This window comes from Camarhynchus parvulus, chromosome 4A (assembly GCF_901933205.1).
Source record: "Camarhynchus parvulus chromosome 4A, STF_HiC, whole genome shotgun sequence".
NCBI lineage: Eukaryota > Metazoa > Chordata > Aves > Passeriformes > Thraupidae > Camarhynchus > Camarhynchus parvulus.
In genome coordinates this window covers 18724224-18738349 of record NC_044600.1, presented here as the reverse complement: position 1 = coordinate 18738349, position 14126 = coordinate 18724224, and the positions used below count along the sequence as shown (strand labels likewise).

Below are 14126 nucleotides of genomic sequence, written 5' to 3'. Positions count from 1 at the left end.
AAGGAGTGATGGTGGGAAGGAGGTAAGTGAGTGAGGAGGAAGAGGAGTGGGGATCAATGAGGGGAAAAGGTTTAAAAGGGGGAAAAGGTGAATGGGGAAAAGGCAGTGAGGGGGAAAGGGTGCATGAGGGGCTATGAGAGTGAGGGGAAGGAAAGGGAAGGAGGGAAAAAGGTGAGGAAGTGAGGGAAGAGCGGCAGGGAGGGAGGAAGAGGAGCAAATGAGGGGAAAAGGGCTGAATAGGGAAGGGATGAGTGAAGGGGGAAAGGGTCTCTTCCTGTGTCTGTGATCCAGAAAAATGCAAAAATACAGCTTAGCTGGAATCTCCCAAAGCTTTGGTGTGTGTAATGTCTCTTCAGGACAGTTTTATCAAGGAACAATAAAACTAGCTCCATTCTTTGACATCCTCCTCCCAGATGTGCCTGTTGGACCCACACACAGCCTCTGGCACCTCCTGATAAGAAGCATTGGATGTTTGGCAGTCACCAAGGCCACGTGCTATGAGCAGAATCTCGTTTTTATACCACTTGGCCTGAACACCACATCCAGCACTGACACTGCTCAAGGTCTGTCCTGGTGTCAGCTGGGCTACTGTTAATTCTGTCAGTCTGTTGTTAATTTTCAGATGCTCTGGAGAGGTTTGGTCTGTGCAGAAGATGGGATTTCCAAAAGCTGAGGTCCCCATGCCACCATGGGAGCTGTAGTGCCAGGATGGGTTTGCTTCCACCTCTGCTCAGTCTCCACCAGCACATTTCATACCCTTTATTTATTTGATTTTATGTGAAATAATCTGGTCAAGATTTGTCCCCACAAGCAGCAGAATCCCAAGAGAAGTAAGATCTTTTTGTTAAAAGAAAATGCACCTCATCCATCATGTAGGAAAAATCTGTGTGCAGGTGACCCTTCTCCACAAATACCAGGAAGATTCACCTCTTTGAATAATTCATTTGTTTTTTATTCATGGGGTCAGCAATTCTTCAAAGCTCAGACCAATACAAATTATAAAGCATAACATTTTTATAATAGCTGCAGGTTCCCTTTAGGTGATACACGTCTTGAAGGGGGAAAAGCCCCTCCTGTCAAGGAGTTGTGCAGAGCCAGAAGGTCCCTTCTTAGCCTCCTTTTCATCAGGCTGAGCCCCTTTCCCAGCTCCCTCAGCTGCTCTCAAACAAACAAAAATTCACATGGGGGATCAGGGTTCCTTTTTCCCCAGGTAATCACAGGATTTTAGGAGAAGCTTGGTTTTCAGCAATTCTGGGCTGTGAGGATGGGCAACGCCCTGGTTGCCCAGAGCAGCTGTGGCTGCCCCTGGACCCCTGGAAGTGTCCAAGGCCAGGCTGGACGGAGCTTGGAGCAACCTGGGATAGTGGAATGTGTCCCTGGGCATGAACTTTAAAATAGATGAACTTTAACTCCTCCCAGCCCAAAGCATTCTGGGATTCTATAGTTCCATGATTCCTAATGCTTCCCATGAGGAAACAGTAAGTCTGGACACTTTTAGGACACCTGACTTTTGAAAGGTTTCAGTATTCAGCATTCCCAACCTGTCAGCTCTGAGTTAAGGGCTAAAATGACACAATTCTGATTTTACTGAGTGCAGCATCTGCTGGAAGTTCAGTGTTGTTAGTGAGCATTGGGGCTGTGAATAACCTACAGCAATGAGAGGTGGGAAAGTGGGATTTCAGCTGAGCAGAGCTCTTTGTCAGGAGAGGGAATTGAGATGGCCCTGCTCTGGCACAGGACACCTGCCCTGAGAGCCAGAGCCAGACCCCAGGGCAAGGACACTGTTATCTCCCCAGGCAGGCAGCAGCCACAAGTGCTGCTGCAGCATCCTCAGGGAAGAGGCAGGAAGGGGAATTAAAGCTGACACACGATTAGAATAGAGTTTGCAAGTGCTCCTGGAACCCTGGAGAAAGCAAATGGAAATCAGGCAGAAGCTATTTCTAGGCTGCATTTGGGGGTGAAAGACGCAGAAATAGGCTTTTGCTAAGGACTAAATTGAAACCCTCCCAAGAATCCACATTTAGTGTTTAAGGCTCCCAGTGTCTGTGTGCCAGCTCGCACAGCCTGGCTGCACAGGGGAAAGAAATACAAATATCATCAGGAGAGATCGTGGCAATTAGCTGGGATAAACCTGAGGAGCTGTGCCTGACTCTCAGCTCCGGGAGCACTCGGAATCTTCATGCAGCTAAAGCCAGGCTGAGGGGCTCAGCACCTCTGGAAAACGTTATCTTTGAGGAGGAGGCTGCCTTATCTCGTTCCCATCACTCTTGTCTGGTGCAGGTGACAGCATCAACCAGCAGGTGCTGAGCTCATCCACGGCCACGGGGCAGCGAGAGGGAAAAGAACTCGAGGGAAGCAGGAGCGGGAGTTGTGCAATCTCAGCCAGTCAGGAGCTGCGGTATTCCCGGGCGTGCCGCCGGGCACGGGCTGCATTCCCAGCTCCGCAGGGCCCTGCAAGCACACAAAGAGCGCCTGAGCACGGGCTGATCCCGCCGGGAATGCGGCCCTGGAGGTCGGTGGAGCCGGGAGCGCGCGGGGGTGGGCACCTCACCAGTCACAGCCCATTACCAGGTACGGGGAGCAGCGAGGCAGGAGCCCGTTCCCCGCTCCTCCTCCTGCTCTGTGCCGGGAGGCACCGGGAGCACACGAGGTCTCCCAGCCCCAGCGCAGCAGCTCTGGTCGCTGTCATGGCACCTCCTGCTCCTTCCAGATAATCTGACAAAACCAAACCTTGTCCAACCCGCTCCTGTCGATCTGTTGGAATGTACAACTCTACCCGAAGGTTTTCACCTCAAAGAATCTTTACTAAAGGAGTGGCTGGTGTCCCTGTCAGGGGAGTGTCACAGCCCCGAGCCGCCCGCAGTCCCTGTGCAGGGTCAGCCCAGGACACAGCGAGGAACATTTAGCTGCCTTCCGTGGGGAATCTCCACCTCTGAGGGGCATTTCTGTCATCACTCAAGCCAGCCTCTGCCTGTCAGCCCCGGGAAGCCACCACAGCCTGTTTGTCACCGACATTCTGGCTCCAACCAACACCCCCGGGACAGCGTGAGTGAGTTCCCAGCTAATGCTGCAGCAAGGTCACTGCTCCCCACTGAACAGCCCAGGAGGATCCCTGCCTGGCCACCCTGGAAATGTGAGGGTTAAATGCCCTTCACCAGTGAACCCTGAGCTCTCACCCAGCCATCCCCCTGGGAATGGCTCCGGAAAGGGGCCCTGGAAACGCACCTAGAACAGCTTCTCGTAGCACTTGTCACAGTGGACAATGTCCCGGTGGATGAATATTTTATCCAGGAGATCTCCCATTGCTTTGTGGCAAATTCCACACTGCCAAGGGGAAAACAAGGAGGTTGGACAATGGGCAAAACTCCATACAGGAACAGCAGAAGGGAAGGGGCAGAGGGCTCTGCATCATTTTATTAAAAGGTGAGGATGCAACCTTTGAGGCTGCACTTTCCTACAGCAGCCAAATGTCCCTGCAGGCCTCTTCCTCCCACACTCCCCATCCCTCCTCCTCCCACCCTCCCCACATCCCCACACACTTTCCTTGGAAACCCTGCAGGGTTTGAGGATTCAGACACCACCACTAGAGCACAAAGAGCACAAAGCAGCAAGTCTGCCCCAAGGACAGTGGGGCAAGGACATGAGGGTGTTCTGAGGATGCTGCCAATAACAAAGAATTCTCCTTGTTCTAACATTTATTCAAGGACCTGAAAACTTCCCGGGGACACCTGTGACTGCCTGAGTGGTTTTGTCCCAGTGTGAGGTAAGGATTTGCCACACCCCATGTGTATCCCTCTGAAAGCCTGGGGATGGAATTTGCAGGAAGAGCCCTGCTCCCAGCCCTGCCATTCCCAGCAGGCAGGCACTGGGGCTTACCCTGAAGCAGTACTCGTGGCAGTGGATGTTCAGGTGCTCTATGATGATCTTGGGGCAGTCTCGGATCTCCCGGCTGCAGTAGCTGCACAGGGGCTCGCTGGACCTGGCAAGAACAGGGCAGTGGGTGCCTCTGTGATGCTCTGCTTCCAGTGCCAGCACTGGTGCCAGGGGTTTATCCCAGCCATCAGCACTGCTGCCCATGAGCAGCCTGCTCCCACAGGTGTGACAGAACAGGGGACTGTGCTGTCCCAGGGGGACAGAACAGACCTCAGAATCCTACAGTTGTGGAATCATGGAATGGCTTGGGTTGGACGGAACCTTAAAGCTCATCCAGTTCCACCCCCTGCCATGGGCAGGGACACCTTCCACTACCCCAGGCTTCTCCAAGCCCTGTCCATTCTGGCCTTGGACACTTCCAGGGATCCAGGGGCAGCCACAGCTGCTCTGGGCACCCTGTGCTAGGGCCTCCCCACCCTCCCAAAGGAGAATTTCTTCCCAGTATCCCATCTAACCCTTCCTTCAGTCAGTGAGAAGGCATTCCCTTTTGCCCTGCCACTCCAGGCCCTTGGAAGGAATCCCTTTCCATTTCTCTTGCGGGCTCCCTTCAGGCACTGGAAGGCCACAATTAAGTTACCACAAAGCCTCTCAGCTCCAGGCTGCACATCCCCAATTCTTTCAGCCTTTCCTCACAGGAGAGGTGCCCCATCCCCCTGGTCACCTTGGTGGCCTTGGAGTCCATGTCACTGTATTTCCATTTACTGTGGTGCTGTTCCACAACACACCCCAGTGTCCTCAAAAAGCAAACCTTGCAATCATTTCTGATTGAGAATCTGATGAACCTGCCCAGGGCAGCCCCACCCTGTCCTACCTGTGCAGGGGAGCACTGGACAGGTAACTGTGGTGGCTGTAGCTGCTTCTCTCCAGGTCACTCAGATCCACAAGGCTGCCACTGGGGAAGGAAGGAGGCAAATATCAGCACTTGGCAGTGATATGTGGGAAGAGAATTTCAGACAGAACCATAATCCAATGACTTGGAATATCCTGGCTACCTGTTCCCTGGGGAGAAGGTCCTCCAAGTGCCTTCCCAGAGAGGACAAAACTCCCCATGCCTCACAAGGGCCCTCATGTTTGCATCTGGCCCCTACAAATAGCAGCTTTTCAGTGCCAAAACTCCAAATCCTGCACTACTGTGCAGGGAAAGGCACAGAACACATCTCTGTTTCACCCCTCATCCAGCTGAGTGTTCCCTCTCTGCCTGAGTTTCCTGGATCTTTGGCTTATCTCTGGCTGCTGCCAGCAGGTTTGCTGAGCTCTGGGACAGGCTGGAGGTGTGGGCAGTGTAATCAGCTCCTCCAGAGATGCCAGGAGAGCGCTCAGGGAGGATAATGCCTGCAGGGAGCCTCAAACTGGTGTGAACTGGTGCCACATCACTGCGAGGATGATGTGCATGGGGCCAAATCCTGCTCTTGTCACCTGGGGCCAGTCTGGAGCAGCTTCACTTGAGCAGAGCTCAAAGGACTGAAGAATTAAGCTTGAAAATGGTACAATTTAACCTTTTTAAACTCATGTATTGAAGTTTTTCCAGTGAGAGCCCTCACCCTCCACACTCTCCTCATGCATTCCAGTCATTGTTTACAGGAGCACAGTGAAGCCTCCCAGTGCCAAAGCTGCAGTGTGGTGTTTTCACCCACCTCAGAGACCAAGCCACCCCAGAGGAGCTGGCCTGTCCCCTGGGAGCAGTGGGACATGGGTCCTGCTGTCACCAGCACAGCAGGAGGAGAAGGCAGGACCCCACAGAGCAGAACCTCCCCTCCCAGGAACCCCCGGGCTGAGCAGCTCCAGCTGCTCCCTCCTGGTGGGATGTGCGAGGCAGCAAAGCCCAGTGCTCTGCACGCCTGTGTGACACACGGGTGTGACACCTGGCAGTGACACCTGGCAGTGACACACGGGTGTGACACCTGGCAGTACACACGGGTGTGGCACCTGGCAGTCACACCTGGCAGTCACACCTGGCAGTCACACCGGCTGTCCCCAGCGCTCCCTACCTGCCGTGGCGTGGCGAGGCTGCAAAGCCGCCGGTGTTCACGTACTCCTTGACAAAGAGGATCCCTCTCCTGGGAAAACGGGAAGCATTTGCATGAGAAAAGAGCGGCTGGGGCTCGGGTGTGTGCCCCGGACAGCACTGAACTCGTGCCGGGAGAGGCTCGGAGCGAGCGGATGCTGTTGTTCTGGAATAAATCCTGCATATCGAGCATTGTTGCTAAATACCAACTCCTCTAATTACCCCACCAAAACAAATCGAGTTAATTGGAAAGAATGGGATGGATAATGTAACCCTTTCATCCAGTTATGGGGTTGAGGGATAAGTCTTTCGCAGCTCCCGTCAGGATTAGGCACACAATGGGCACGGGGAGAGCTCCCAGCTCCCGGTTACCGCCGAGCCCTGTGGCACAGCGCTGCTTCCAGGGGCTGCTCTGCCTCTGGAATATCTCCAATGTTTCCATCCAGTGTGTAAACTGCTGCTGCTTGGCTGGGGATATTTTTACCTCCCTTGCACGTTCCTGCCTTTTCGCAATCCCAGCTCCAGAATTCCATGTCCCACCCTGGTGCAGCTCCGTGCAGGTCGAGGGGAGCCCCGTGCTCCCCACCCTCAGCCTGCAGCCCTGACAGGAATTAATCAGCCTTTTTCCATGGTGCATTTCCACTGCTGCCTAAAAGCTGGGATTAATCCTCCCTTCTTACACTAAGACCTGTCATGGCTAAGGAAAGAAACCTCTTTTTTTCCCTTGAACTGAGCATGGGCTCTTTCTACATCATGGAATCATTAATGTTGAAAAAGACCTTTAAGATCATCAAATCCAACCATCAATTAGTGCCACCATCATGGTCACCACCAAACCATGTTCCCAAGTGTCACATCCACACATTTTCTGGACATTTCCACCACCAACCTCAACTCCCCCTGGCCCAGCCTGGGGCCGTTCCCTCTCCTCCTGTCCCTGTTCCCTGGAGCACAGCCCCACCCCCCCGGCTGTCCCCTCCTGTCAGGAGCTGTTCAGAGCCACAAGGGCTCCCTGAGCCTCCTTCTTTCCAGGCTGAGCCCCTTTCCAGCTCCCAGATGCTCCTGGTGCTCCAATCCCCGTCCCTGGACACGCTCCAGTCCCTCAGGGTCTGCCTTGTCCTGAGGGGCCCAGAACTGACCCCTGGATTCCATGTGGGACCTCAGCAGTGCCCAGCAGGGGGACAATCACTGCCCTGACCCTGCTGGCCACACTGGGTGGCACCAGCCAGGTGCCAAAGCTGGAATTCCTCCCGGGCAGGATGGCCCCACCCTGCAGTGAGGGAATTGTGCCCCCCTCAGTTGTTTACCCGGCAGAGCTGGAGTCAGGCTGGTACCCAGAGCTGTGGTGGGAGCTGCAGAGCCTCTCACTGGAACTGGAGAGGAGCCTGTGGAGAGAGGGAAAAGTCTGTGAGCCATGGCAGGATCCAAACTGGCCGCCAGGAGAGCGGCTGCCACTGCTGGGAGGGCAGATGGACAGCACAGCCCTTTGCCAGACCTTGTCATGGACCAAACCAATCCCTTGCCAGACCTTGTCATGGACCAAACCAATCCCTTTCTGCTTCCACATCTGGGATTTGGGGAAGTCTCACTTGTAGGGCCATGAGGCAGAAGATCCAATGAGATCTTCCAGTGAGGATGGGCTGAGTGAGTGGGAGCCTGACTGGGAGCAGCCAGGGGGAGAAAGGGCACAGGAGGAATTGCAGGAGATGGGAACATTCCCAAGGCCAATGGAACTGGCCCCAGCTCAGTAATTTGAAGGAAGAACACAACAAAACTATGGAAAACAGCTCTGTCCATCCACTCAGCAATGAGACCTGGAATGGGGCTGAGCCAATCCAAGGATCTTGTGCCTCCCCTCACCCCCACAACCACTCCTGTTACACATCCCTCAGCCTTGCACTGGGGGCTGCACGGAGCATCTGACAGCACATGGGTGGGCTGGCACTGCCAGGAGGGACTGCAGGGGCCCAGGATAATGGAATTCCATACTGGATACCTCCTGCCCCTTCCAACAGCCTTGTTCTGGGAGCAGTTCTGTGCTTTAACCATTGACATTCTGGGGACAGTGGCCCTCTCTCTTTGCTGTGATCTCTGTTTTCCTGTAGCAAAGGCCAGTTCCTGGCCAGGAACCAGCTCCCCATTCTCCTGTCCCTCTCTTCTGGCCTCCCACACAGTGAAAAATCTCCAGGGATTTTTCTGGATGTATCCCAGACACTCTGCTAGGCAGATTTAGCTAGGAATGGTTTAAGAGCTGGTCTGATCATACATCCACTCCCTGGAAACCAATCCTCCCTCTCTCAGCTCTTGGCTCTGCCTGCTGGCTCCAATGTCATAAATTTCTGGGGAATTGCCCTCGGAGCCCTCGTGACTGCCCGTTTACCTGGAGCTGTTAGAGTTTAAGCTGTCCATGTAGAACGGCACCCTGTGGCTTCTCTGGGACATGGGCATGGTGGGATCTCTGGGAAAGGAGTCATGGCTGGGGAGAGGAAGTGGAACAGTCTCAAGCTCAGTTTGGGCACCTGAGGGATCCTCACACAGGTGGAATCTGGGCTGGAATCTCCCTGCTGGGCACTGACCCCTCCCAGGCACACCCCACACCTGCTCACACGCAGGGAATGAGCAATGGATCAGGACACAGGGACACTGAGTGCGAGTGGCAGTGGGGAGTTCCCTGCCTGGGGAAGGGATCCCAGCCCTGCACTCACCGTCCTGCAGGGGGGCTGAAGTCCCCGTGCCCCCTGGCACCATCATACCAGCTGCTCCTGGGGCTGCTGCTCCCAGAATAAACACTCCCTTTGGGATCTGGGCTGGGCCTGCTGGGGGACACAAAGCCCTGAGCACACGGCAGTGGGAATCTCTGGAGTCCCCACTCTGGGCTCACAGTCACTGCCAGGTTCTGGCACTGCCAAGCCCTGGCACAGTGTGCAATCCCCATCCCTGAAAGTGTCCAGAAAATGTGTGGATGTGGCACTTGAGGCTGTGGCTTGGTGCTGACCATGGGACACAGCTGATGATCACAGAGGCCTTTCCCAGCCATGAGAACTCCATGGTTCCATGATGCACTCCCCCATGCTCTGCCTCTGTGCCAGGTCTGTGCTCCACAGGGACAGCAGGCTCCAAACCCAACACCTGAGCAAAGCCAAAGCATTCCCAAACAGATTGCCCAGAGAAGCTGTGGCTGCACCATCCCTGGAAGTGTCCAAGGCCAGGCTGGATGGGGCTTGGAGCAGCCTGGGACAGTGGAAAGTGTCCCATGCCAGCAGCTTTCCCTGTCTCTGCATCCTAAACCCTTCACCCCCAACTCCCCTCCCCAACTCCTCACCTCCTGGTGCTGAACACCTGGCTGTCCACGTAGCCTGGGATCCTGTGGCTGGGCACGGAGCCACCGAAGGATTGGCGCTCCTGGAACAGGGGCACGGGGGGCTGGGGCTCGTGGGCACTGCCAACACCCTCCTGGCAGCTGAAGTCAGACCTGCTGAAGAATGAAAACCATTTTGGCCATAAAGCCAAGGGGTGTCTTTGCCCTGAGCAGCTCCCACGAGTGTTCAGGGTGTGCTGAGGGTGGATCCTGCCACTTCCTAAGGGAACAGGGAGAAATGGGGCACCATGGTGTTAACAGAATCCCAGGATCAGGGAGTTCCAGAATCCCAGAATGATTTGGGTTAGAAGGGACCTCAAAGCCCATCCAGTGCCACCCCTGTCATGGCAGGGACACCTCCCACTGTCCCAGGCTGCTCCAGCCCCAGTGTCCAGCCTGGCCTTGGGCACTGCCAGGGATCCAGGGGCAGCCCCAGCTGCTCTGGGCACCTGTGCCAGGGCCTGCCCACCCTGCCAGGGAACAATTCCTAATTCCCAATATCCCATCCAGCCCTGCCCTCTGGCACTGGGAGCCATTCCCTGTGTCCTGTCCCTCCATCCCTTGTCCCCAGTCCCTCTGCAGCTCTCCTGGAGCCCCTTCAGGCCCTGGCAGGGCTCTGAGCTCTCCCTGGAGCTTCTCCTCTCCAGGTGAGCACCCCCAGCTCTCCCTGCCTGGCTCCAGAGGGGCTCCAGGCCTGGAGCAGTTCCTCCTCTGGGCTCTCTCCAGCAGCTCCAGGTCTTTCTGATGCTGAACTGCAACAATTCTTATGGAAGGTCCCTGCAGGGCTGTGCTCCTCCCAGGGGGAAAGGTGGCACTGGCAGAGCCTGCATTGGTTCCTGAATTCCATAGGCCAGGAAATGAGCATTTGGATGTCCTGGGCAGGCCAGGAAGGAGACCTGGAGGTGTGTGAGGGATGTCCTGGTGTCCCAGCTCCATACCTGTCCTGACGGGGCTCAGACTCGTTTGCATGTGGAATCTCTGGGGCTGGGATGCTGCTTCCTCCAGGAACACAGCTGGACCTGCCAACACATGAGACCTTTATGGTCTGTGGAAGCATCCTGAGCACAGAATTCCTGTGGGATGGAGATGCAGCCCCTGGAGAATCTCCTGCCTCAAGGAAAAATAAAAAACTGCAATATCCCAGCATGGAAATGTGCCAGATAGAAGAATCATGGAATCACAGAATTGTTTAGGTTGAAAAGGCCCTCTAAGATCATCAAATGCAACCACCCAGCAGCAACCCAAGTCCTCAAATAACCCAAAGTGATGTGAAAAAAACAGATGGAAAATCCAGACCTCTTAAGAAGCAGGGCTGAAAGGAAGGACCCCAACCACAGCACCTTTAGTGCCTCCTCCAGAGCCCCCTGCAGCAAATTCCCCACATCTTCCCACCAGGACCAGCAGTCCCATTATCAATCTTGCCTTCTTGCAGTGCTTTCCTCACTCTGCACACAGGATGACAGTCCCAGGTCCCTGTCCCTGCTCCCAGCAGTGTCCTGGGAGTGCAGCTCAGACCTGGGGAGAAGAACACTCTGCTCACCCTCTGACTCCAAGGTGCTCTCACTGACACACCAGGGAGGGAGCCCAGTTTAACCAAGAGCCTCTTCCAGTTTAGGTGGAAAATATGGACAAAAGAAAGGAAATCAGTCCATAAAGTTTTCCCATGTGGACACCCAGCCCTGACTGGGGAAGTTCAAAACCAGACCCAGTGTTACTATGGAGCTCAATGCCAAATTTTACTGCTTATTGCCTCTCCCTAGACACCCTCTGCTCCCAAATCTCAAGTCTAGGAAGGCATTCCTGGCAGTCCAGCTGGACAGGGTTTTATGGCTCCAGCTGAGGAGGATGTTTTCTCCCAGGTTTTGCTATAAAACCATAGTAAAAGGTTCATCCAGTAGAAGCAGCACTAGAATCAGGCACCAGAAGACCCCAAGTTGCACTAGAGGAGGTTTAGGTTGGATATTGGGAAAAATTTCTTCATGGAAAGGGTTGTCATTTCTATTTCTTCATGGAAAGGGTTGTCATTTCCATCTGTTCATGGAAAGGGTTGTCCTTTCCTGGAAACGTTCAGGAAATGTGTGGGTGAGGCCATGGGTTAGTGCTGAATGTGGTGATGGTGCTGGCTGATGCTTGGGACTTGATCTGAGAGGTCTTTTCCAACATTAACAATTCCATGATTCTTTGAAAAGGAGAATCTGGGAGGATATTTATCAGCAGGGGGGAAGATGCCCAAGGAATGACCCCTGATCCCACAGAAGGCAGGGGGAATATCCCATTCCTTACCCAGCCCTGCTGGGCTCAGTGGGATCCTTCAGCCTGGGGGGCTCTGGGGGGCTGTCATGGCCAGGAGCTCCTTGGCCCCTCTCAGTGAGGCTGGCTGAGTCCAGAAACCTAAACCAGACATCCAGGATTGGGAAAACCCATGCTGGGATGGGCAGAAACCCATTCCCTGGAGAGGAGCAGGCCAGGAGCAGGAGCCAGTTTGGCCAGAGTCATTCCAAACATTCCAGATCACCAACCCCAGACATCCTGGGTCACCAACCCCAGACATCCTGGGTCACCAACCCCAGACATCCTAAATCACCAACCCCAAACATCCCAAATCACCAACCCCAAACACCCCAGATCACCAACCCCAAACATCCTAAATCACCAACCCCAGACATTCCAGATCACCAATCCCAGACATCCCAAATCACCAACCCCAGACATCCCAGATCACCAATCCCAAACATCTCAAATCACCAACCCCAGACTTCCCAGATCACCAACCCCAGACATCCCAGATCACCAACCCCAATCATCCCAGATCACCAACCCCAGACATCCCAGATCACCAACCCCAATCATCCCTGATCACCAACCCCAGACATCCTGGATCACCAACCCCAAACATCCTAAATCACCAACCCCAGACATCCCAGATCACCAACCCCAGACACCCAATCACCAACCCCAACATCAGATCACCAACCCCAACATCCAATCACCAACCCCAACATCCCAAATCACCAACCCAGCATCTCAAATCACCAACCCCAACATCCCAGATCACCAACCCCAACATCCCAGATCACCAACCCCACATCCCAATCACCAACTCCAGACATCCCAATCACCAACCCCAATCTCCAATCACCAACCCAGCATCCCGTCACCAACCCCAACATCAAACACCAACCCCACATCCAATCACCACCAACATCCCAAATCACCAACCCCAGACATCTCAAATCACCAACCCCAGACATCCCAGATCACCAACCCCAGACACCCCAGTGCCCCCAGTCCTCACCGTGTCTCATCCCAGTAGGGCTGGTGGTGGGATGGACCCTCAGGATTTGTGGAGCTGCTCCTCTCCTCATAGCCCAGGACAGAGCTGGAAACCAGAGCAACCCCCAGCACATCCCTGAAACCTGGCACCTGGACCCTGGCACTGCCCTGCTCACCAGGCCAGCCTTGTGCCAGGTGAAAGGTAGCACTGGCACTGGGGTTTTCTCTAGGACAGCCCATGTCCCTGTGCTCCAGCTGCTCCCAGCTCCCTGCTGCTGCTGCACCATCCTGGATTATCAGGGAATTGAAAGGGAGTGGCTGAACCCCACTGAGAGCACAGGAGGAGGAAAAATCTGGAGTGCTCAAAGGAGGTGGACGGGGATACAACACAAAGCTCTTGGTTTATTTAAACCTCAGTTGTTTCCATCCTTGGGGAAAAAGCAGGAGAAGGAGCCCCTTTCTGTGCCTGTCCATTCAGGTTTCCCTTAATGCTCAGGATTGTTCCTGCACCCACTAAACTCAGCCTACTCTTACCTTTTAAAGGAATATTCTGTGTCCTCGATGTGCACAGGGGTTCTCTCAGTGGGATGAAAAGGGACATCAGACTGCAAGGATGACCTGGCAAAAAACCAGGGAATTTACAGCTTCCAAAATTTCCAGGGGATTTGTATGGAACAGCAACACTGCACTTTGTATCAGCCCAGGAAAGAGGAAAGAATTGTCTCAGAGAACTGATTTTCCCTCAGAAAAGCCCATTTTCAATCCTATCCAAGAGGAGGAAAGGCTGGTGGAGGAACTGAGGTGGTTACTGGGATTAAATTCCCACACATCTCTGTACAGGAATTTCCTGTCCTGTCCCAGGATGGGAGCACCTAGGCAAAGCACAATAGGAGTAACTTTGGGGAAGACATTCCTACATCACCAGCAGCAGCCCCAGGCCGTGGGATCCTCCTCTCCTCAGCTCAGGGGGATGAATTTATTTCACAGAATCCAGGAATCATGGAAAGGTTTGGCTTAGAAGCACCTTAAAGCTCATCCAGTCCCACCCCCTGCCATGGCAGGGACACCTTCCACTATCCCAGGGTGCTCCAAGCCCCAGTGTCCAACCTGGCACTGAAACCTGCTCATCTCAATGCCTTTGTTGGGCCAATACAGGGAAATGAGCCCCAAAATAACAGACAAGGGAGGGAAGCAGCTCCAGGGAGATCAGTGCTGCCAACAGCAGCAACTCCTCCCTGACCATGCACCCCAGCAATGTCAGGGGAGCAAAGGCTCTAAAGTCCTGTGGGATGGAGGCACTAAAGGCAGTGCCAAAGCTGCTGGATCTGCTCCCAGCATCCCAGGGGCTGGAAAACCCCCCTGGGATCATTGAGTCCAACCTGTGCCCCACCCCCACCTTGTCCCCAGCCCACAGCACTGAGTGCCACATCCAGGCCTTCCCTGGACACCTCCAGGGGTGGGGACTCCAGACCTCCCTGGGCAGCCCCTGCCAATGCCTGAGCACCCTTTCCAGAAGGAATTCCCCCTGAATTCCCAGGCTGCATCTCTGGGAAGAAG

General features: G+C 54.5%; 1 protein-coding gene across 6 annotated transcripts in view; it reads right to left on the bottom strand.

Moving 5' to 3' along the window:
- Window positions 1-1028: 1028 nt before the first annotated feature.
- Window positions 1029-14126, bottom strand: part of ZNF185 (zinc finger protein 185 with LIM domain) — a 31602-nt gene continuing 18504 nt past the window's right edge. The window contains exons 18-31 of one of the 6 annotated variants that reach the window (XM_030967646.1): window positions 13104-13187; window positions 12592-12675; window positions 11580-11687; window positions 10719-10811; window positions 10235-10315; window positions 9261-9413; window positions 8644-8754; window positions 8319-8414; window positions 7246-7323; window positions 5922-5990; window positions 4745-4825; window positions 3877-3979; window positions 3226-3324; window positions 1029-2451 (exon numbers count right to left, since the gene is read on the bottom strand). In XM_030967646.1, the coding sequence (XP_030823506.1) occupies window positions 3226-3324; window positions 3877-3979; window positions 4745-4825; window positions 5922-5990; window positions 7246-7323; window positions 8319-8414; window positions 8644-8754; window positions 9261-9413; window positions 10235-10315; window positions 10719-10811; window positions 11580-11687; window positions 12592-12675; window positions 13104-13187 (1240 nt within the window). In that variant the 3' untranslated portion in view covers window positions 1029-2451. The remainder of the gene's footprint in view (window positions 2452-3225; window positions 3325-3876; window positions 3980-4744; window positions 4826-5921; window positions 5991-7245; window positions 7324-8318; window positions 8415-8643; window positions 8755-9260; window positions 9414-10234; window positions 10316-10718; window positions 10812-11579; window positions 11688-12591; window positions 12676-13103; window positions 13188-14126) is intronic. The other 5 variants (XM_030967647.1, XM_030967648.1, XM_030967650.1 and 2 more) reach the window with 5 other exon arrangements.